The sequence below is a fragment of the Anolis carolinensis genome, unplaced genomic scaffold, assembly GCF_035594765.1.
Source record: "Anolis carolinensis isolate JA03-04 unplaced genomic scaffold, rAnoCar3.1.pri scaffold_11, whole genome shotgun sequence".
In the NCBI taxonomy this organism is placed as follows: Eukaryota; Metazoa; Chordata; class Lepidosauria; order Squamata; family Dactyloidae; genus Anolis; species Anolis carolinensis.
In genome coordinates, this window is record NW_026943822.1 from 19432069 (window position 1) to 19455802 (window position 23734).

The 23734-nt window shown below is 42.8% G+C and overlaps 1 protein-coding gene and 1 long non-coding RNA gene across 8 annotated transcripts in view; one reads left to right on the forward strand and one right to left on the reverse strand.

Annotated features, from left to right (window-relative positions):
- Positions 1-16882, reverse strand: part of celf6 (CUGBP Elav-like family member 6) — a 166506-nt gene extending 149624 nt beyond the window's left edge. For all 7 annotated transcript variants that reach the window (XR_010000941.1, XM_062963380.1, XM_062963382.1 and 4 more), the window contains exons 1-2: positions 16647-16882; positions 3482-3564 (exon numbers count right to left, since the gene is read on the reverse strand). Coding sequence is in view for 6 of the 7 variants with exons in the window: in XM_062963380.1 (XP_062819450.1) it covers positions 3482-3564; positions 16647-16863 (300 nt within the window). In the remaining variant the exon portion in view is untranslated. The remainder of the gene's footprint in view (positions 1-3481; positions 3565-16646) is intronic.
- Positions 16883-16992: 110 nt separating this feature from the next.
- Positions 16993-20060, forward strand: LOC134293976 (uncharacterized). The gene is made up of 2 exons (XR_010000943.1): positions 16993-18696; positions 19812-20060. It is a non-coding gene; the product is annotated as an uncharacterized LOC134293976 (long non-coding RNA).
- Positions 20061-23734: the final 3674 nt, after the last annotated feature.

Genomic DNA, 23734 nt, shown 5'->3' on the forward strand with positions numbered 1-23734 from the left:
ATTATTATATGTTTTTATTTCCAGAATGACTTGGGGAGGAAATGGCTCAAACAAACAAGCCTGGCAGCTCCCTGCCGCTCGGCTGATGGGCTCGGCTGATGCGGCCCCGTGGAAAGCAATGAACCTGGGAAAACATTGCTCGCTCTCAGGAACAATGTTGACTTTAGATAAGGAGGACGGTGCACATAACAAAGACTCGGAGATGGAAGGCTGGGGTGACTCAAAAACCATTACAAAAAAAAAAAACCCCTATAGCCTACATTTCCATTTAAGTCACACTTAGATTTATGCCACACACTCCAAGGAAGAAAAACTCACATCACTTTATGGATGCCGTAATACAGTAGAGTCTCATTTATCCAAGCCTCGCTTATCCAAGTTTCTGGATTATCCAAGCCATTTTTGTATTTATTATTTATTTATTTACAGTATTTATATTCCGCCCTTCTCACCCCGAAGGGGACTCAGGGCGGATTACAATGAACACATATATGGCAAACATTCAATGCCAACAGATAAACAACATTCAGTTTAGACCAGGGGTCCCCAAACTAAGGCCCGGGGGCCGGATGCGGCCCTCCAAGGTCATTTACCTGGCCCTCGCCCTCAGTTTTATAATATAATATTTTTATATTAGTTTTAATAATATAATATATTGTATATACATATAATATTGATAATAATCTTATGTTATACAATATAATACTAATAGTAATACCATATAATAATATTAATTATATGTTATATATTACATATTATATAATAGTATAGTGGTATAGTTCAATATAGTAATGTATAATGCTAATATTGTGTTATGGTAATAACATAATATATTGTATGTACATACAGCTGCTCTGAGTCCCCTTTGGGGTGAGAAGGGTGGGATATAAATGTAGTAAATAAATGCAGTAAATAAATAATTAATTTTAGACTTAGGCTCGGCCAAAGTCTGACATGACTTGAAGGCACACAACAACAACAACAACAATCCTAATTAACTTGACTATCTCATTGGCCAGTAGCAGGCCCTCACTTTCCATTGAAATTCTAGTTGGTTTATGCTGGTTAAAATTGTTTTCATTTTAAAATATTGTATTGTTCTTTCGTTGTTGTTGTTGCACTACAAATAAGACATGTGCAGTATGCATAGGAATTTGTTTGTTTGTTTGTTTTCTTCAAATGATAATTTGGCCCCTCAACAGTCTGAAGGACTGAAGGACTGAAGTTTGGGGACCCCTGGTTTAGACAGACACAGAGGCATTTTTAACATCTTTCCAGCTTCACGATTCCGGCCACAGGGGGAGCTGTTGCTTCACCGTCCACTGGTGGCTGTTCTTCCTCATTCTTTGCCTCGTGTTTTGCTGGCAGTTTTATGGTATTGTAAATTAGTTAAATTAGCCTCCCGCATAAAGCGTACCTAAATTTTCCCTACTTGACAGATGCAAGTAGGCTGCATAGGTCAACAGCAAGCCGGAGCTATTTTTAATGGTCGGAGGTTTAACCCGACCCGGGCTTCGAACTCATGACCTCTCGGTCAGTAGTTATTTATAGCAGCTGGTTACTAGCCAGCTGCGCCACAGCCCGGCCCCTTTTTTGTAGTCAATGTTTTCAATATATCGTGATATTTTGGCGCTAAATTCGTAAATACAGTAATTACAACATAACATTACTGCACATTGAACTACTTTTTCTATCCAATTTGTTGTAAAACATGATGTTTTGGTGCTTAATTTGTAAAATCATAACCTAATTTGATGTTTAATAGGTTTTTTCTTAATCCCTCTATCATCCAAGATATTCGCTTATCCAAGGTTCTGCCAGCCCGTTTAGCTTGGATAAGTGAGACTCTACTGTAATTTGTGAACTCAAGTCTATATCAGGTTTGAATGGCTTTGTTTCAGACATTGTTGCCTGAATTAAGACATCTTTATAACAACTGTTGACATCATCCATTTCGCCACCCAAGTCAATGTCGAGCTATCCAATCATTTGGACACCCAATGGGCATCTCCAAGGGGAAAGCTACTGGAAAACGGGGCAAAATGACAGCCTTGATCCCAAATACGAATTCCACCCCTTTCCCAATGAAATTGACCTTCCGTTGGCCAAATTCCTACAATTCTGGAGAATGAGACTCTGAAAAATATTCAGAGCGAAATCTCTTTAATTTGCTTTGTTTGGATTCCTCTCTTAACTCTGACTTTCTCTTTCCCTTTTTCTTCCTTTCTCTCTTCTTTGGATCCTTAAATTGTATTTTCTAAATGCTCAACTGCAGTTTTAAGTTATAGCATCACCAAATATTTGCAGATCAAGGAATATTCCATTGGGAAAGCAGAATTCCCATTGGTGACACCATTGCCTATTATGGGTGCCTCCGTCCCATTCTGAAAATAGGGCAACTCTGTACCTTTGAGAATCACACAACTAAAATATTGGGTTGCTGTCAGTTTCCCGGGCTGTGCAGCCATGTTCCAGAAGCATTCTCTCCTGACGTTTCGCCCACATCTATGGCAGGCATCCTCAGAAGTTGTGAGGTCTGTTGGAAACTAAGCAAGTTGGGTTTATATATATTTGTGGAAGGTCCAGGGTGGGAGAAAGAATTATTTTCTTGTCTCACAACCTCTGAGGATGCCTGGCATAGATGTGGGCGAAATGTCAGGAGAGAATGCTTCTGAAACATGGCTGCACAGCCCGGAAAACTCTCAGCAACCCAATGATTCTGGCCATGAAACAACTAAAATATGTTCAGTAAGGCTAGCGTCCAGGCATCTACAGCAGGCATGGGCAAACTTCGGCCCTCCAGGAGTTTTGGACTTCAACTCCCACAGTTCCTAACAGCCGGTAGGCTGTTAGGAACTGTGGGAGTTGAAGTCCAAAACACCTGGAGGTCTGAACTTTGCCCATGCCTTGTCTACAGTGTAGAATTAATGCACTTTTGCACCATTCTTATGGCTCAGTGCAATAGAATCCTGGAAGTTGCAGTTTGGAGAGGAACCAGCATTTTTTGGCAGAGAAGGTGAAAGACCTTGGAAAACTACAACTCCCAGAATCCCGTCGCCTTGAGCCTAACAATATCAAATTGCATTAATTCAAAGGTGTAGAAGATGCACCCTTAGTGAACTATTGCTGAAGTTATCTTGTCCACACAATGCAAGGAGCTCTGCCCCTTTCTCAAGTGACCAACCTCACTGGAAATAAAATAAAATATTAATCTATCACACCACTACCAATTTGCTGCCCCCTTTAATCTGGCCACCTGAGGCCACCACTGCACCAAACCACATGGCAATGGCAATCTAGTTTTGCTTCGAGCCTGACGTCACCAGCAATGTCTTCCAGAACAACACTCAAAACATGCTTACGATCTGAGTCTTGAAAGCGAACAGACCTCATGTTTAGAGTATTTGGTTTGTTTTGACTAATCACACATTGCCTAGAAAATATATGGATCGCATTGGAGAAAAAGGCTAGCCTCACTTACCCCTGGCAACGTCTTCTGTTCATGCAAAGCGCTCTGGGCTTTGAGGGCTGAGTCCCGGGCACAATACGTAAGGAAGGCACAACCTGGGCAAGACAGAATTGGGGTTGGGAGAGAGAGATGCACATAATATTAATCATAAGCAATGCACGTAAAAATAATCACATCCAATCGGCAGGGCCGGCCCTAGGTAATTTTCAAGTGTAAGCGAACAGAATTTTGCCCCCCCCCCCCAAACCAATCACTGAAAAATAAAAGCACTGGATAAGTGAAAATGTTGGATAATAAGGAGGGATTAAGGAAAAGCCTATTAAACATCAAATTACATTATGATTTTACAAATTAAGCACCAAAACATTTGTTTTACAACAAATTGACAGAAAAAGCAGTTCAATACATGCTAATGTTATATAGGAATTACTATATTTGCGAATTTAGCACCAAACATTGAACTGGGGTATAGGGCAGTGTGGACTCAGATAACCCAGTTCAAAGCAGATATTGTGGGTTATTCTGTTTTGATATTCTGGGTTATATGGCTGTGTGGAAGAGCACTGAGGGTCCTTCCAATTTTGATCCAATTCATGATAATAATATTATTCTGTGTATCGACTTTTTATGACTGTTTTTCTTATGCTGATGTTTTTTTGGTTGCTGATTTGTCTATTGTTTTTGTTTTGATTTTGTACTGTTGCGTTGGGCAAAGCCCCATGTAAGCCGCCCCGAGTCCCTTCGGGGAGATGGGGCGGGGTATAAGAATAAAGTTATTATTATTATTATTATTCCACACAGCCATATAACACAGAATATCAAGGTAGATAACCCACAATTAAAAGGCCACCGAAAGGGAATCTGGGCCCTGGTATTAAAAAAAACTCTAAAATCAGGACAGTAAATAAAGAACACAACTCAGAAAACAGAGGAATTCCAGACAGGAAACAATCAGGGCCAGCTAACACCTCCCAACAATGGATTTCCCCAGACAGGAAGCAGACAGGTTTTGATGTTGCAAAGCCATTCAATGCTAATCAAGGTGGCCACTTACAACATTCACACTTGTCTCAAGGACTGACATTCCACATATATATAAACCCCACTTGCTAGTTTCCAAGAGACCTCGCCGGGAACGAAGAGGCAAAGCTTTCAACACAAAACAGCTGGAAACACAAGGGATACAAGCTGCGATGGTGCCGCTTTTGGGTGCCTCCAAAGAGCAGCTGCTCCCTTTCTGGGGAAATTGTATATTTAAAACCAAACCTCTGCAACCCAATACAACTCAAGGATTCGATTGAAGGCAATTGGCATGGATTAGCAGGGCCCGGTTAATTGGGATCAGCAGGCAGAGGCAAACACACTGGGATTAGTCCCAAAGCCCTCCAGATTAGCACATCCGATCTCCATAGGGCCCGGCTGACTCTTGCTTTGAGAGTATTTAAGAAGAGCCTCCTGTCTTGGATGCGGAAACTACACAATGGCCATCGTTACCATTAAAAACTGGAGAAAATAAATGTAAACTTGGTGCATTTTGGGGATCCCTGATCCAAAAGGCTTGGGACCCAAAGAGTTTTGGATTTCGAGTTTATCTTGATGTGTTGCCATTGTTATACTGCATTTTATTGTCCATTTCAACTGTGAAATTACCTTTCCCCATTTCGGCACATTCTGCACTTTGCCCGGGTTCTATGAATTAGTCTCCTGTTTTTAACATTGTATGCTTCATGTTGATTTTACTGATTGTTTTTACTGATGTTGATGTTTTTATTGGGATAATTGTGTTATTGCTTTGTTATTGATATTTGATTGTTTTATCGGGCAAGGCCCCATGTAAGCCGCCCACTCCGAGTCCCTTCGGGGAGATGGGGCGGGGTATTTATTTATTTATTTATTTACAGTATTTATATTCCGCCCTTCTCACCCCGAAGCGGACTCAGGGTGGATTACAATGAACACATATATGGCAAACATTCAGTGCCAACAGACAAACAACATATATAGACAGACACAGAGGCATTTAACATTTTTTTCCAGCTTCACGATTCCGGCCACAGGGGGAGCTGTTGCTTCACTGTCCAGTAGTGGCTGTACTTCCTCATTCCATTCCTTATGTTTTGCTGGCAGTTTTATGATGTTGTAAATTAGTTAAATTAGCCTCCCGCATAAAGCGTACCTAAATTTCCCTAATTGACAGATGCAACAGTCTTTCGGGGCTTCATAGGTCAACAGCAAGCCGGGCTATTTAATGGTTGGGGGCTTAACCCGACCCGGGCTTCGAACTCATGACCTCTCGGTCAGTAGCAATTTATTGCAGCTGGTTACTAGCCAGCTGCGCCACAGCCCGGCCCGGGGTATAAAAATAAAGTTATTATATTATTATTATTATTATTATTATTATTATTATTATTATTATCTCTATTATTATTGTATGACACAGCAAACAAGATAGATATGCTGGATTTCATATCACAAAATCACAAGTCGAACACTTCCCAAGTGTCTAGGACTGTGTGATGTATTTTCGGATGATGCGCGCAGATCCCAGTAGGGTGGCCTTTTGCAGTTGGCAGATCGTAATTTTGTCAATGTCTGTTGTTTCCAAATGCCAGCTGAGATCTTTTGGCACGGCACCTAGTGTGCCGATCATTACATTATTATTATTATTATTATTATTATTATTATTATTATTATTATTATTAGGATGTATGTAGATCAATAGGTGGGGCCCCTGGTGGTGGCGCAGTGTGTTAAAGCGCTGAGCTGCTGAACTTGCAGATCGAAAGGTCCCAGGTTCAAATCCCGGGAGTGGAATGAGCGCCCGCTGTTAGCCCCAGCTCCTGCCAACCTAGCAGTTCGAAAACATGCAAATGTGAGTAGATCAATAGGTACTGCTCCGGTGGGAAGGTAAGGGCGCTCCATGCAGTCATGCCAATGGCCACATGACCTTGGAGGTGTCTATGGACAACGCCGGCTCTTCGGCTTAGAAATGGAGAAAAGCACCAACCACCAGAGTCAGACATGACTGGACTTAATGTCAGGGGGAAACCTTTACCAACCTATGCTTCATCGTTGCAAAAAGTTGGTTGGTTACATCGGACTGCCAATTTTGGGAGATCATTTCAAGGGAGAGTCAGGCCCACCACCTATTCCTCTATGTTCTGTGGATTCTGGGAGCTCTAGTCCCAAATGGTATTTTTATTGAGCTTTGCATGAATAGGGAAGGGAGGGGAAATGCAGATCTTATTCATCGCAACGCAAGCTGAAGAAAACCTGAATTGAGTTTCTCCTGGGAGTACGAACACATGAGAGTGAGTCAGTACTCGGCAGTTTTCCCCTGGGTGCCTTTTGATTCTCAGCCAATTGTATGTGATGGCGGAGGGGGAGGCGAGGAAGAGGCTCTGCAGTCCCAAAACGACCCACAGAGTTACTCATTGTGTAAGGTACGAGTGTGGTTATAGCCGTGAGACTGTTGAATCAGCCGTGCCAAAAGTCAAGACAATGAACTAGTCCCTTTTCCTCAGCTTGGTCTACATTGCAGGGTTGTTGTGAGGATGAGATGAAAAGAAAGGAGGAGAGCTCACAGCATGCATCTGCACGGTAGAATGAATGCAATTTGACACCACTTTAACTGGCATGGCTCAATGCTTTGAAATCCTGAGAATTGTAGTTTTACTATGTACAGTAGAGTCTCACTTATCCAACGCATTTTTGTAGTCCATTTTTTCAATATATCGTGATATTTTGGTGCTAAATTCATAAATACAGTAATTACTACATAGCATTACTGCGTATTGAACTACTTTTTCTGCCAAATTTGTTGTCTAACATGATGTTTTGGTGCTTCATTTGTAAAATCATAACCTAATTTGATGTTTAATAAGCTTTTCCTTAATGCCTCCTTATTATCCAACATATTCGCTTATCCAACATTCTGCCGGCCCGTTTATGTTGGATAAGTGAGACTCTACTGTATATCTAATGAAGTCGAGTTAAGGTTCTGGGGAAACTATATCTCCTGCAATTCCATAGCATTGAGCCAGGGCAGTTCAAGTGCAATCAAACTGCGGGAATTATTTATTTAATTTTATCTTATTTATTATTTTAGTTTTATTATGAATTGTTTTATTTTATCTCATTATTTTATTATTTTAGTTTTATTTCAGATTTATTTTTTTTACATTTTATTTCAGATATATTCTCATTTTGGCAAGCTTGTACTTCCATGTGGCACAGTGTGTTAAAGCGCTGAGCTGCTGAACTTGCGGACCAAAAGGTTGCAGGTTCGAATCCGGGGAGTGGGGTGAGCTCCTGCTGTTAGCCCCAGCTTCTGCCAACCTAGCAGTTCGAAAAGATGCAAATGTGAATAGATCAATAGGTACCGCTCTGGTGGGAAGGTAGCGGCGTATCAAACATAAATAATAACTTAATGATAATGATAATAATGATAATAATTATCATTGTCCCTTCCTATAGAAAACATAGGTTGTCGTTTAGATTATGCACATTGACTTGGGGTTATGCTCCAAACCAGGGGTCCACAAACTTTTTAAGTCCCTCAGACTGTTGGGGGGGCCTGACTATGATGAAATAGTAAAAAATTAGGATTGTTTTTGTGTGCCTTTAAGTCATTTCAGACTTAGGTCAACCCTAACATAAGACCATAGGTAAACAAAGAGACCTCCAAAGACCATCTAGATGGTCTCATAGGACCATAGGTAAGGAAAGTGACCTCCAAAAGCCTTCTAGATGGTCTCATAAGGCCATTGCTAAGCAAAGAGGCCTTCAAAGACCATCTAGATGATCCCATAAGACCATAGATAAGCAAAGAGACCTCCAAAGACCAGGGAGACTTCGGTCAACCCTAAGTCTAAAGTTTAGGACATGGGCCAGGTAAATGACCTTGAAAGGACATATGTATTGTCACAACCTCCGAGGATGCCTGCCATAGATGTGGGTGAAACGTCAGGAGAGAATGCTACTGGAACATGTCCATACAGCCCGGAAAACTCACAACAACCCAGTGATTCTGGCCATGAAAGATTTTGACAACACACAGAATCTCAGTTTGGTGCCTGTGTTTTATGACGCCGAAAGGGAGTGGATCCACTTTGCCGGCCTTTCAGCGAAAACGGCGCAACAACAGCAATTCCGTTCGGTTCATCAGACGCCATCTACATCATTAGCGGGGTTTTTTTTTGTTAGCTTTTTTTTTTTTCAAAAAAATTTAAGCCCTCCATAAAGCTTTCTAAAAATGGTATTAAAACAGCAGCAAAACAGTTTCCCTTTGAAAAGGTAAATATTTAATGAACGAAATTTGACATTGATGCATTTTTAATATTGGCACAATTAAATCTGCCAGATGATTAAGTATTAATAGCTCTTAATAAGTGCAGCGATCTTGAGTTTGAGTGGAAAAAGCTCCGGAGCGGGAGGAAAGAAAAAAAAAACACAAGGCTTGCCGCTGGAAACGAGATCGGCAGATGGACCACGGCTCTGGGCTGCGGCAGTTCGGCTTGACTCAAAACAAACCCCAAAGAGCAAAATAGAGAGAAGGGACCCATAGAAAAAGACATTGTTGGTTGGACCGCCCAACTTTGAGTTTCATGCGTCTTAATTAGATGCATTGGATAACATATTGAAACGGAGTAATGAGCTGAATATAATTTCAGACTTGTACAGTTGCAGATCTCTGGCCTGAACAACACATGTTGTTGTGATGACGATGATCATGATGATAGCTTCCAGAATCTTGGTATTACGATCCCAAAAGCTTTAGGACAGGTATGGGCAAAGTTGGGCCCTCCAGGTGTTTTGGACTTCAACTCCCACCATTCCTAACAACCTCAGGCTCTTTCCTTTTCCCCCTCAGCTGCTTAAGCTGGGAGGGTCATAGACATGTGATTGTGCTGAGCATGTTCAGACTCAGGACTCCTTTTTGTAGTCGGTGTCTGCTTAAGCGGCTGAGGGGGAAAAGGAAGGAGCCTGAGGTGTTTTGGACTCCAACTCCCACAATTCCTAACAGCCTCAGGCCCCTTCCTTTCCTCCATCAGCTACTCAAGCTAATGTCTAAGGTAGAATGGTTGGACTAAATGTCCTTTGGGGCTCCCTTCCAACTCAACGATTCCTTTGGACAGAGGCTGGGTACACATACTACTGTTTAAGGTAGAATAGACCAGTGATGGGGTTGTTGTGTGTTTTCCAGGCTGTATGGCCATGTTCCAGAATCATTCTCTCCTGACGTTTCGCCCACATCTATGGCAGGCATCCTCAGAGGTTGTTAATAATACAGCTGACACAACAAAACATTGCATGGAAGGTTCCTTGACAAAATTGAAGGAAAAGCTGATAAGGAGAAGACCTGGCTCTGGCTCACGAATGGGACCCTGAAGAAGGAGACAGAAGGCCTGATCCTTGCAGCCCAGGAGCAAGCCATCAGAACAAAGGCCATTAAGGCCAAGATTGAAAAATCAGCTGATGACCCAAAATGCAGACTGTGCAAGGAAGCTGATGAAACCATTGATCATATCCTCAGCTGCTGTAAGAAAATCGCACAGACAGACTACAAACAGAGGCACAACTATGTGGCCCAAATGATTCATTGGAACTTATGCCTCAAGTACCACCTCCCAGCAGTAAAGAACTGGTAGGATCACAAACCAGCAAAAGTATTGGAAAATGAGCACACAAAGATACTGTGGGACTTCCGAATCCAGACTGACAAAGTTCTGGAACACAACACACCAGACATCACAGTTGTGGAAAGGAAAAAGGTTTGGATCATTGATGTCGCCATCCCAGGTGACAGTTGGATTGACGAAAAACAATAGGAAAAACTCAGCCGCTATCAGGACCTCAAGATTGAACTTCAAAGACTCTGGCAGAAACCAGTACAGGTGGTCCCGGTGGTGATCGGCACATTGGGTGCCGTGCCAAAATATCTCAGCCGGCATTTGGAAACAACAGATATTGACAAAATTACAATCTGTCAACTGCAAAAGGCCACCCTACTGGGATCTGCACGCATCATCCGAAAATACATCACACAGTCCTAGACACTTGGGAAGTGTTCGACTTGTGGTTTTGTGAAGCGAAATCCAGCATATCAATCTTTATTTGCTGTGGCATAATAATAATAATAATAATAATAATAATAATAATAATAATAATAATAATAATAACAACACATCACACAGTCCTAGACACTTGGGAAGTGTTCGACTTGTGATTTTGTGATACGAAATCCAGCATATCTATCTTGTTTGCTGTGTCATACAATAAAATAATAAGATCAGAGCGAAATAATAAATGTATTAATATTAATAATAAAAATGGAGTAAAATAAATGTAATAGTAGCAACAATAATAGAAAAAATAATAATAAATGTACCATATATTCTCAAGTATAAGCTGACCCAAATATAAGCCAACCAGGACCCTCACCCAAGTATAAGCCGAGGGGGGCTTTTTCAGTCTTAAAAAAAGGGCTGAAAAACTAGGCTTATACTCAAGTATATACAGTATATGGTCCTATACACTTGGGAAGTGTCCGATGTGTGATTCAATACAAAAGTCAGCATAGTGAACTTGTTGTTGTGTATCAAACAACAACAACAACAACAACAACAACAATACCGTAGAGTCTCGCTTATCCAATGAAAATGGGCTGGCAGAATGTTGGATAAGCGAATATGTTGGATAATAAGGAGAGATTAAGGAAAAGCCTATTAAACATTAAATTAGGTTATGATTTTATAAATTAAGCACCAAAACATCATGTTATACAACAAATTTGACAGATAAAGAAGTTCAATACACAGTAATGCTACTGTATTTACGAATTTAGCACCAAAATATCATGATGTATTGAAAACTCTGACTACAAAAATGCGTTGGATAATACAGAACGTTGGATAAGCGAGTGTTGGATAAGTGAGACTCTATTACTGTAATAAACAGTAATAAAATAATAATATATTGACAAATAAATGGGTCCTAGTGTAGAGCCGGAGCCCCCAGTATTACAGCAGTTTAAACTGCTGAGCTGATGAACTAGCTGGCCAAAAGGTCAGTGTCTCGAATCCGGGGAGTGGGGTGAGCTCTTGCTGTTAGCCCCAGCTTCTACTAACCTAGCAGTTCGAAAAGACCTGGAATGGGCAAACTTGGGCCCTCCGGGTGTTTTGGACTTCAACTCCCACCATTCCTAACAGCCTACCGGCTGTTAGGAATGGTGGGAGTTGAAGTCCAAAACACCCGGAGGGCCCAAGTTTGCCTATGCCTGCCCTAAAACCGCTAGATCCCAGTCGGTATTAATGCATCAACAGCCTCTCTCTTGGCATATAAAACTCTTTAATAAATATATCACAATGGAGGAAACTTTGCAAGGGGGAAAAAGACCCCTCCCAGCCATATCAACCTCCTCCTTCCATTCATTCTGTGTCTATTTACAAATCCCTCCCCACTTCCTCCACATTTGTTTGCTCAGCCATTCACTTTGCACTATATTCTCAACATTTCCGAACACTTGCTTAGCGTAGCCCAGCTTTTTACCCAATTTTCTGATTTTATTTTTTTTTGGTAGAGGGAAAGCCAGCTCCAGACTGCTAAGCAAATCCTTATGCATTCATACTTGCAGTTATGCTTTTCACGAGGCAAGACAAACTCATCTTGCACTTTATAATAATAATAATAGTAATGCCAGTTAAAGCTGTGAACTATGTGAAGACAATGACAAATGTTGAATGACATATAATAATAATAATAATAATAATAATAATAGTAATGCCAGTTACTATTACTGTGAACTATGTGAAGACAATGACAAATGGTGAATGACATATAATAATAATAATAATAATAATAATAATAATAATAATAATAATAATAAATAATAGTAATGCCAGTTACTATTACAGTAGAGTAATAGTATCCAACACTCACTTATCCAACGTTCTGGATTATCCAACACATTTTTGTAGTCAATGTTTTCAATATATCATGATATTTTGGTGCTAAATTCGTAAATACAGTAATTACTACATAGCATTACTATGTATTGAACTAAGTTTTCTGTAAAAATATGTTGTATAACATGTTTTGGTGCTTAATTTGTAAAATCATAACCTAATTTGATGTTTAATAGGCTTTTCCTTAATCTCTCCTTATTATCCAACATATTTGCTTATCCAACGTTCTGCCGGCCCGTTTATGTTGGATAAGTGAGACTCTACTGTATATATAAATATAATAATTATTATAATAATTAATAATAATAATATTTATTTATACCTCACTTTATCTTCCTCAAAGGGGACTCAAAACAAGGACAAGGGAAGAAGACAATGAAACAACACACTTTTGTGCGTTGTCGAAGGCTTTCATGCCCGGAATCACTAGGTTACTGTGAGTTTTCAGAGTGGTCTGGCGATGTTTCAGAAGCATTCTCTCCTGACGTTTCGCCCACATCTATGGCAGACATCCATTTACTGTTTGAAATGGGGATGGACTAGATGTCCTTTGGGACTCCCTTCCAACTCAATGATTCTTGTGACCATCTGTTGAGAGGTCTTGGATGATGCATTCCTGCCTGAAAGCGGGTTGGACTAGTTGGCCTTTGGGGTTCCTTTCCAACTCAGCAATTCTATTGGAGCTTTGAAAACAAAGGCTGGGCATCCCTATAACTTTTTGGAAGGGGGTTGGACTAGATGTCCCTTGGGGCTCCTTTTCAATTCAATGATTCCTTTGGACAGAGTCTGGGTACACATATTACAATTTGGAATGGACTTGGACTAGGTAGCCTTTGGGGCTCCCTTCCAACTCAATAGTTCCTTTGGAACTTTGAAAACAGAAGCTGGAAATCCCTGTTACTGTTCTGAAGGAGAAGGGTTGGACTAGATGTCCTTTCGGGCTCCCTTATAACTCAAGTATTTCTTTGGGGTTTTTAAAACAGAGGCTGGGCGTCCCTATAACTGTTTGGAAGGGGGTTAGACTAGATATCCTCTGGGGTTCCTTTCCAACTCAACGACTCCTTTGGACAGAGGCTGGGTAGACATGTTACTGTTTGGAATGGGGTTGGACTAGATATCCTTTGGAGTTCCCTTCCAACTCAGTGATTCCTGTGATGATTTTAAAACAGGCTGAGTGGCCATCTGTCGGGAGGGCTCGCATGGTTCCTTCCTGCTTGGAATGGGGTTGGACTAGATGTCCTTTGGGGCTCCCTTCCAACTGAATGATTCCTGTAAAGATTTTAAAACAGGCTGAGTGGCCATCTGTCAGAAGGGCTCAAATGGTTCCTTCCTGCTTGGAATGGAATTGGACTAGATGTCCTTTGGGGCTCCCTTCCAGCTCAACATTCCTTTGGAGCTTTGAAAACAGAGGCTAGGGGTTCATATTACAGTTTGGAAGGAGGAGGGTTGGACTAGATGTCCCTTTGGGACTCCCTTCCAAGTCAGTGATTCCTGTGGAGATTTTAAAACAGGCTGAGTGGCCATCTGTTGGGAGAGCTCATATAGTGCCTTCCTACTTCGAAGGGGCTTGGACTAGATGCTCTTTGGGGCTCCCTTCCAAGTCAGTGATTCCGGTAAAGATTTTAACCCCTGTTGGGTGAGAAGGACGGGATATAAATGTTGTAATAAATAAAACAGGCTGCGTGACCATCTGTCGGGAGAGCTCAGATAGTGCCTTCCTACTTCAAAGGGGGTTGGACTAGATATTCTTTGGGGTTCCCTTCCAACTCAAAGATTCCTTTGGACAGAGGCTGGGTAGACATGTTACTGCTTGTAATGGGGCTGGACTAGATATCCTTTGGGGTTCCCTTCCAACTCAATGATTCCCTTGGAGCTTTGAAAAAATAGGCTGAAATTCCCTATTACTATTTGGAAGGAGGTTGGACTAGATAGCCTTTGGGGTTCCCTTCCAATTCAAGGATTCCTTTGGACAGAGGTTGGGTAGACTTGTTACTGTTTGGAATGGGGTTGGACTAGATAGCCTTTGGGGTTCCCTTTCAGTTCAACGATTCCTTTGGACAGAGGCTGGTTAGACACGTTACTGTTTGAAATGGGGTTGGGCTAGATGCCCTCTGGGGCTCCCTCTTAACTCAACGATTCCTTTGGAGCCCTGAGGACAGAGCCAGTCTGGAAGGCGTGGGGTTGGTCTAGATGTCCTCTGGGGCTCCCTTTCAGCTCAGCGATTCCTTTGGAGCCCTGAGGACAGAGCCTGGGCGTCCCTGTTCCAGTCTGGAAGGCGTGGGGCTGGGCTAGATGCCCTCTGGGGCTCCCTTTCAGCTCAGCGATTCCTTTGGAGCCCTGAGGACAGAGCCTGGGCGTCCCTGTTCCAGTCTGGAAGGCGTGGGGTCGGGCTAGATGTCCTTTGGGGCTCCCTCTTAACTCAACGTTTCCTTTGGTGCCCTGAGGACAGAGCCAGTCTGGAAGGCGTGGGGTCGGGCTAGATGCCCTCTGGGGCTCCCTCTTAACTCAACGATTCCCTTGGAGCCCTGAGGACAGAGCCAGTCTGGAAGGCGTGGGGTCGGGCTAGATGCCCTCTGGGGCTCCCTCTTAACTCAACGATTCCCTTGGAGCCCTGAGGACAGAGCCAGTCTGGAAGGCGTGGGGTCGGGCTAGATGCCCTCTGGGGCTCCCTTTCAGCTCAACGATTCCCTTGGAGCCCTGAGGACAGAGCCTGGGCGTCCCTGTTCCAGCCTGGGAGGCGTGGGGTCGGGCTAGATGTCCTTTGGGGCTCCCTCTTAACTCAACGATTCCTTTGGAGCCCTGAGGACAGAGCCAGTCTGGAAGGCGTGGGGTCGGGCTAGATGCCCTCTGGGGCTCCCTTTCAGCTCAACGATTCCCTTGGAGCCCTGAGGACAGAGCCTGGGCGTCCCTGTTCCAGCCTGGGAGGCGTGGGGTCGGGCTAGATGTCCTTTGGGGCTCCCTCTTAACTCAACGATTCCTTTGGAGCCCTGAGGACAGAGCCAGTCTGGAAGGCGTGGGGTCGGGCTAGATGTCCTTTGGGGCTCCCTCTTAACTCAACGATTCCTTTGGAGCCCTGAGGACAGAGCCAGTCTGGAAGGCGTGGGGTCGGGCTAGATGTCCTTTGGGGCTCCCTCTTAACTCAACGATTCCTTTGGAGCCCTGAGGACAGAGCCAGTCTGGAAGGCGTGGGGTCGGGCTAGATGTCCTTTGGGGCTCCCTCTTAACTCAACGATTCCTTTGGAGCCCTGAGGACAGAGCCAGTCTGGAAGGCGTGGGGTCGGGCTAGATGTCCTTTGGGGCTCCCTCTTAACTCAACGATTCCTTTGGAGCCCTGAGGACAGAGCCAGTCTGGAAGGCGTGGGGTCGGGCTAGATGTCCTTTGGGGCTCCCTCTTAACTCAACGATTCCTTTGGAGCCCTGAGGACAGAGCCAGTCTGGAAGGCGTGGGGTCGGGCTAGATGCCCTCTGGGGCTCCCTCTTAACTCAACGATTCCTTTGGAGCCCTGAGGACAGAGCCAGTCTGGAAGGCGTGGGGTCGGGCTAGATGTCCTTTGGGGCTCCCTCTTAACTCAACGATTCCTTTGGAGCCCTGAGGACAGAGCCAGTCTGGAAGGCGTGGGGTCGGGCTAGATGTCCTTTGGGGCTCCCTCTTAACTCAACGATTCCTTTGGAGCCCTGAGGACAGAGCCAGTCTGGAAGGCGTGGGGTCGGGCTAGATGTCCTTTGGGGCTCCCTCTTAACTCAACGATTCCTTTGGAGCCCTGAGGACAGAGCCAGTCTGGAAGGCGTGGGGTCGGGCTAGATGTCCTTTGGGGCTCCCTCTTAACTCAACGATTCCTTTGGAGCCCTGAGGACAGAGCCAGTCTGGAAGGCGTGGGGTCGGGCTAGATGTCCTTTGGGGCTCCCTCTTAACTCAACGATTCCTTTGGAGCCCTGAGGACAGAGCCAGTCTGGAAGGCGTGGGGTCGGGCTAGATGTCCTTTGGGGCTCCCTCTTAACTCAACGATTCCTTTGGAGCCCTGAGGACAGAGCCAGTCTGGAAGGCGTGGGGTCGGGCTAGATGCCCTCTGGGGCTCCCTTTCAGCTCAACGATTCCCTTGGAGCCCTGAGGACCGAGCCTGGGCGTCCCTGTTCCAGCCTGGGAGGCGTGGGGTCGGGCTAGATGCCCTCTGGGGCTCCCTCGCTCCCTCCCTCCCTCCCCGCCTGCCTACCTTTGTGCATGCCGGTGAAGCGGTCCTTGAGGACGGTGAGCTCGTAGATCTTGCCGAACTCCTCGAAGAGGGGCTTGAGGTCCCCCTCCTCCAGGTTGCGCGGGATCTGCCCCACGAAGAGCTTGATGGCATCGTGGTCCTTCATGGCGATGGCGGCGGCGGCGGCGGGCGGCGTCGTCGGGACGGGCTGCGTCGGCGGCGGCGTCAAGCCGTTCATCCTGGCGGCGGAGCTGTCCGCGGTGCTGAAGCTGCTGCTGCTGGCCGCGGAGGGGGGGGCGCCCGCCTGCAGCAACAGCAGAGGAGGAGGCGGCGGCGGAGGGGGGGGGCGGCGGCGGCGGCAGGAGCGGCAAGGGCGGGGGCCCGGCGGGAGGAGGAGGAGGGGGCGGCGGCGGCGGCTGCGGATGGGCCAGCCCGTTGGCCACAGTAGCCATGATGGGCTCTGCCCCGCCCCGGGAGGAAGGCCAGGAGGAGGAGGAGGAGGAGGAGGAGGCAAGGGGGGTGACGTCACTGGGCTGTTCCCCTCCCCGCACACACCTCCCGCCCTCCCAAACCTCGCAAGAGGTATTTGCATAAAAAAAGAGCTCCAGCCAATAGGGTGGGCGGGAATCAAAGGGGGCGGGGCCAAGTGTAGGCATAAAGGGAGGCAGAAGGGATCCCTCTCCTCAGCCCAGGACACCAATCAAAGCCCTCCCGACAGAGCGCCGTCCCGCCCCGGCTTCAAAAGCCACCGGAGGGATCGAAAACATCTAGTCCAACCAGTTTCCAAACAATATTTATATTTATTTATTTATTTACTACATTTATATCCCGCTCTTCTCAACCCGAAAGGGAATCAGAGCAGCTTACAAATCGAATGAACATACAATATATTATTAGCACAGCACTATATAAGCATTACATTACTATATTGTACTATATCATTATATTTATTTATTTATTACATTTATATCCCGCTCTTCTCGCCCCGAAAGGGACTCAGAGCGGCTTACAAATCAAATGAACATACAATATATTATTAGCACAGCACAATATAAGAATTAAATTACTATATTGTACTATATCATTATATTTATTTATTTATTTATTTACTACATTTATATCCCGCTCTTCTCACCCCGAAAGGGAATCAGAGCAGCTTACAAATCGAATAAACATACAATATATTATTAGCACAGCACAATATAAGCATTAAAGTACTATATTGTACTAAATCATTATATTTATTTATTTACTTACTACATTTATATCCCGCTCTTCTCACCCCGAAAGGGAATCAGAGCAGCTTATAAATCAAATGAACATACAATATATTATTAGCATAGCACAATATAAAGCATTAAATTAATATAGTGTACTATATCATTATATGGTAATATTATTAGTAATATTACATTTAATATATAATATATAATTAATATTATTATATCGTATTACAGTAGAGTCTCACTTATCCAGCACTCGCTTATCCAACGTTCTGGATTATCCAGCGCATTTTTGGAGTCAATGGTTTCAATACATTGTGATATTTTGGTGCTAAATTTGTAAATACAGTAATTACTACATAGCATTACTGCATATTGAACTACTTTTTCTGTCAAATTTGTTATATAACATGATGTTTTGGTGCTTAATTTGTAAAATCATAACCTAATTTGATATTTAATAGGCTTTTCCTTAATCCCTCCTTATTATCCAACATATTCGCTTATCCAACGTTCTGCCAGCCCGTTTACGTTGGATAAGTGTGACTCTACTGTATTACATTTATTATTTTTCTCTATTATTGTTGCTACTATTACATTTATTTTACTCTATTTTTATTATTATTAATACATGTATTATTTTACTCTGATCTTATTATTATTATTGCATTTATTATATTACTCTTTTTACTATTACATGTATTATTTTCCTGTATTTATTATTATTATTACATGTATTATTTTACTCTATTATTATTAAAAGGATACATAAGCACATTTACATTGAAGAAGATGGGAATCATGATTTGATCAGAGTTGGACAGTCTTATCTTAAATTTGAGCTTTATGTAAGTATTCAAAAACATTTAACCTACTGAAGTCTCAATTCATGTAATTTTATTGGTATCTATTTTTATTTGTGAAATTTAGCACCCTCGGCTTATACTGGAGTCACTGTTTTCCCAGTTTTTTTGTGGTAAAATTTCGTGCCTCAGCTTATATTTGAGTCGGCTTATACTCGGGTATATATGGTAATGTAATTTTATTGGTATCTATTTTTATTTGTGAAATTTACCACTCTCGGCTTATACTGCAGTCAATATTTTCCCAGTTTTTTTGTGGTAAAATTAGGTGCCTCGGCTTATATTTGGGTCGGCTTATATTCAAGTATATACGGTAATGTAATTTTATTGGTATCTATTTTTATTTGTGAAATTTACCACCCTCAGCTTATACTGGAGTCAATGTTTTCCCAGTTTTTTTGTGGTAAAATTAGGTGCCTTGGCTTATATTTGGGTCAGCTTATACTTGAGTATATATGGTAATTACAATTACAACCACTGTTTATTGATATGGATAGTGGCAGACCCTTTATCTCTCTTATCCATAATGAAGATGCCACACAGCAACTCCCATCATCCTCAGCTAGCATGATGAGCCCTGTGGAGCAATAACAGGTACAGTAGAGTCTCACTTATCCAACACTCGCTTATCCAACGTTCTGGATTATCCAACGCATTTTTGTAGTCAATGTTTTCAATATATCGTGATATTTTGGTGCTAAATTCATAAATACAGTAATTACTACATAGCATTACTGCGTATTGAACTACTTTTTCTGCCAAATTTGTTGTCTACCATGATGTTTTGGTGCTTCATTTGTAAAACATAACCTAATTTGATGTTTAATAGGCTTTTCCTTAATGCCTCCTTATTATCCAATATATTCGCTTATCCAACATTCTGCTGGCCCGTTTATGTTGGATAAGTGAGACTCTACTGTAGAAGGTTTCAGGTTAGGGTTAGACATCTGGGTTGGGACATTTTGTTGGACTCCAACTCCCATCAGTTCTATCCAGCACAGGGATGATGGAAGCTGCCATCCAACAACATCCAGAAGGCAAGGCATTCCCTTCCTCTATGGCCTTTACAACTATCTTTTAATTTTGTTTTATTTTTGTAGCCCTCCAGTGACTGGAATAGATAAAAACCGCTGCTCTGCATCCAATTTCCTGCAGGATATAAGACGCGCTCCGCCTTGTAAAATGAAGGGGAATGTGGGAAATGCAATCGTGACATCTCCTATTAGTTGAAAAGAAAGGACCAATGCACAGGAGACTTCCAGGCCTCCAAGTCCTCGCAGGAGGTCTCCAGGGCTGTGCAATCTTCATCTTCCTTGGCAAGTCTAATAAAAGACATCATAATTACTCTACGCGAGACTTTGACAGCCTTTTTTTTTTTGTCACTCACAATAATGAAAATGTACATGTGCGTGTGTGGATGCGCAGACACACACACACACATATCTCCAGTGAAACAGATTGTTTTTTTCCGGGAAAAGGAAACCGCAGGAACCAAAAGATGGGAAAATATGATTGTTGTTGTGTGCCTTCTGCTTGTTTGCATCTTATGGCAACCCTTTCATGGGGTTTTATGCATCTGCACTGTTGAATTAATGCAGTTTGAGATTCCTTTAGAGTCCAAGGCTCAATGCTATCCAATCCTTGGAGTTGTAGCTTTGCAAGGACATTTGTTTTCTCTGCCAAAGAGTGGTGGTGACTCACCACACTACAACGTGCACGATTCCATTCCACTATCAGGCATCAGCTCTCTTCATATCTGAGTCATAAGTTAGAACATTTCAGTTGCCAGTAATAGTGGGGAAAAAAAGACTTAACAACTGGATAAAAAGGCACAATTTCCTTTCCAACTGCCACTGCCCTCCTTTCCAACTGCCACTGCCCTAGACTTGGAGGAAGAAAAGAAGAGGCGGCAAACTCCATTGTGCTAGATCCAAATAAAGGTTAAATAGCCTTCCTTCTTTCCAACTGCCACAGCCCTAGACATGGAAGAAGAAAAGGCAGGATCTCCACCATGCTTATTCCAGAAGATTATGGGCCTTCCCTCCTTCCCAACTGCCACTGCCCTAGTCTTGGAGGAAGAAAAGGCACCACATCTTCATCATGCTAGCTCAGAAGAAGATTAAAGCCTCTCTCTCTTTTACAACTGCCATTGACCTAGACTTGGAAGAAGAAAAGGCAGCACGGCTCCATCATGCTTGGACCAGTAGAAGGTTAAAGGCCCTCTCTTCTTCCCAACTGCCACTGCCCTAGTCTTCGAGGGCGAAAAGGCAGCACAGCTCCAGCATGCTTCACCCAGAAGCAGATTAAAGGCCCTTCTCTCCTTCCCATCGGCCACTGCCCTAGCCTTAGAAGAAGAAAAAGCAAGACATCTCCACCATGCTAATCCCAGAAGATGATGGACTTTTTTTTCTTCCCAACTGCCACTGCCCTAGCCTTGGAAGAAGAAAAGGCACCACATCTCCATCATGCTTAGTTCAGAAGAAGTTTAAAGGCCCTCCCTCCTTCCCAACTGCCATTGCCCTAGCTTTGGAAGAAGAAAATCCTGAGAGCAGGGACAGTCCCATTGGCAATTTGCAAACCAATCTGGGAGAGCCTTTGTGGTTGGAGAGCGGAGCATAAATACTCTACAACAGGGGTCCTCAAACTTTTAAAGCAGAGGGCCGGTCACCAATCCTTCAGACTGTGGAGGGGCCGAATTATCATTTGGGAAAAAAAACCCGAACAAATTCCTATGCACACTGCACATGTCTTATTTGTAGTGCAAAACAACAACAACAATGAAAGAACAATACAATATTTAAAAATGAAACCAATTGTAACCAACATAAACCTATCGGGATTTCAATGGGAAGTGTCGGCCTGCTTCTGGCCAATGAGATAGTCAAGTTCATCAGGATTGTTGTTGTTGTTGCGTGCCTTCAAGTCATTTCAGACTTTGGGCGAGCCTAAGTCTAAAATTATTTATTTATTCATTTACTACAATTATTTATTACATTTATATCCCGCCCTTCTCACCCCGAAGGGGACTCAGAGCAGAGTATGTACATACAATATATTATGTTATTAGCGTAGCACAATGTTAGCATTATATATTACTATATTGAACTATACTACTATACTGTCATATTATATGTAATATATAACATATAATTAATATTATTGTATGCTATTATTAGTATTATATTGTATAACATCATAATATTATTATCAGTATTATATGTATATACAATATATAACATTATTAAAATGATATAAAATATTATATTATAAAACTGAGGGCGGGGGCCAGGTAAATGACCTTGGAGGGCCGCATCTGGCCCCCGGGCCTTAGGTTGGGGACCCCTACTCTACAATAAATAAACACACTGTATATTATGGCCTCAATAAAGTTAAATTAATATGATCAAGGGGATAGCTTGGAGTCAGCTAAAGAAGTTATGGTTCTATCTAAGTTGACCTATGTGTCTTAAGACAACAGGAGAGCCCATCTAGAGGTGTCTGATCCAGCACAACCCTCCTGGGAAACGAATAGGCACATAAGTGCGTGTCCTCAGTGGGTGGGAGGGGAGCAGGACACGTAGTTTCCTCCAGCAAAGCTGGTGAGCTCATTAAGTGAATCCGAGCAGTCGATAATTCAATAGGAGAGTTTGAAGTCTGCCCAAGAGCTCTGCTGAGAGAGAGATTTGTCCATGGCAAGCCAACGACGAATTGACACCCTGTCAATCTGGGATCCTGTTCTGAGATTTGTGACATGAGGGAACCCATAAGCGAGTCATATGAATATAACTCAAGCATGGGCCAACTTGGGCCCTCTCTCCAAGTGTTTTGGGCTTCAACTCCCACCATTCCTAACAGCCTCAGGCCCTTTCCTTTTCCTCCTCAGCTGCTTAAGCTGGGAGGAATCATAAAAATGTGATTGTGCTGAGCATGTTCAGACTCAGGACTCCATTTTGTAGCCAGTGTCTGCTTAAGCAGCTGAGGGGGGAAAGGAAGGGGCCTGAGGCCGTTAGGAATGGTGGGAGTTGAAATCCAAAACGCCCGGAGGGCCCAAGTTTGCCCATGCCTGATATAGGGTCATGAAAAGTCAAAGTCGATATTCCATGGAATATCGGCAGCGTACTATAAAGCATTTCCAAAAGAACTAACCCCCTATTTAAAAAGAGTAATGAATAAAGTGAGAGAAACACAGGAAATACCCGAAACATGGGAACAAGCAACCATCTGTGTAATACATAAAGAGAATTCGGACAATGAGAAAGTAAAAAACGACAGACCTATATCCTTATTAAATGCAGATTATAAAATATTTAGTAATACAGTAGAGTCTCACTTATCCAACATAAACGGGCCGGCAGAATATTGGATAAGTGAATATGTTGGATAATAAGGAGGCATTAAGGAAAAGCTTATTAAACATCAAATTAGGTTATGATTTTACAAATGAAGCACCAAAAACATCATGTTAGACAACAAATTTGGCAGAAAAAGTAGTTCAATACGCAGTAATGGTATGTAGTAATTACTGTATTTATGAATTTAGCACCAAAATATCACGATATATTGAAAACATTGACTACAAAAATGTGTTGGATAATCCAGAACATTGGATAAGCGAGTGTTGGATAAGTGAGACTCTACTGTATAATCGCAGAGCATTTAAAAGATTTTCTAACCCAATGGATAAAGGAGAAACAAGCGGGGTTCCTCCCCAAGAGACATCAAAGTAATAATGTAAGAACTATAATTGACCTAATAGAATATTATGAACAGAACCATCAGAAAAAAGGTCCTCTTTCTTGCACTAGATGCCGAAAAGGCGTTTGACAACGTAAATTGGGATTTTTTCAAAACGATAATTAGAGAACTAGATATGGGGTACTATTTCCAAAATATAATTGAAGTGATTTACAAAACTCAAAATGCAAAAATATTAGTAAACGGACAGGAATCGGAAGTAATACAAATAGAAAAAGCAACGAGACAGGGATGCCCCCTGTCACCACTTATATTCATCCTAACTCTA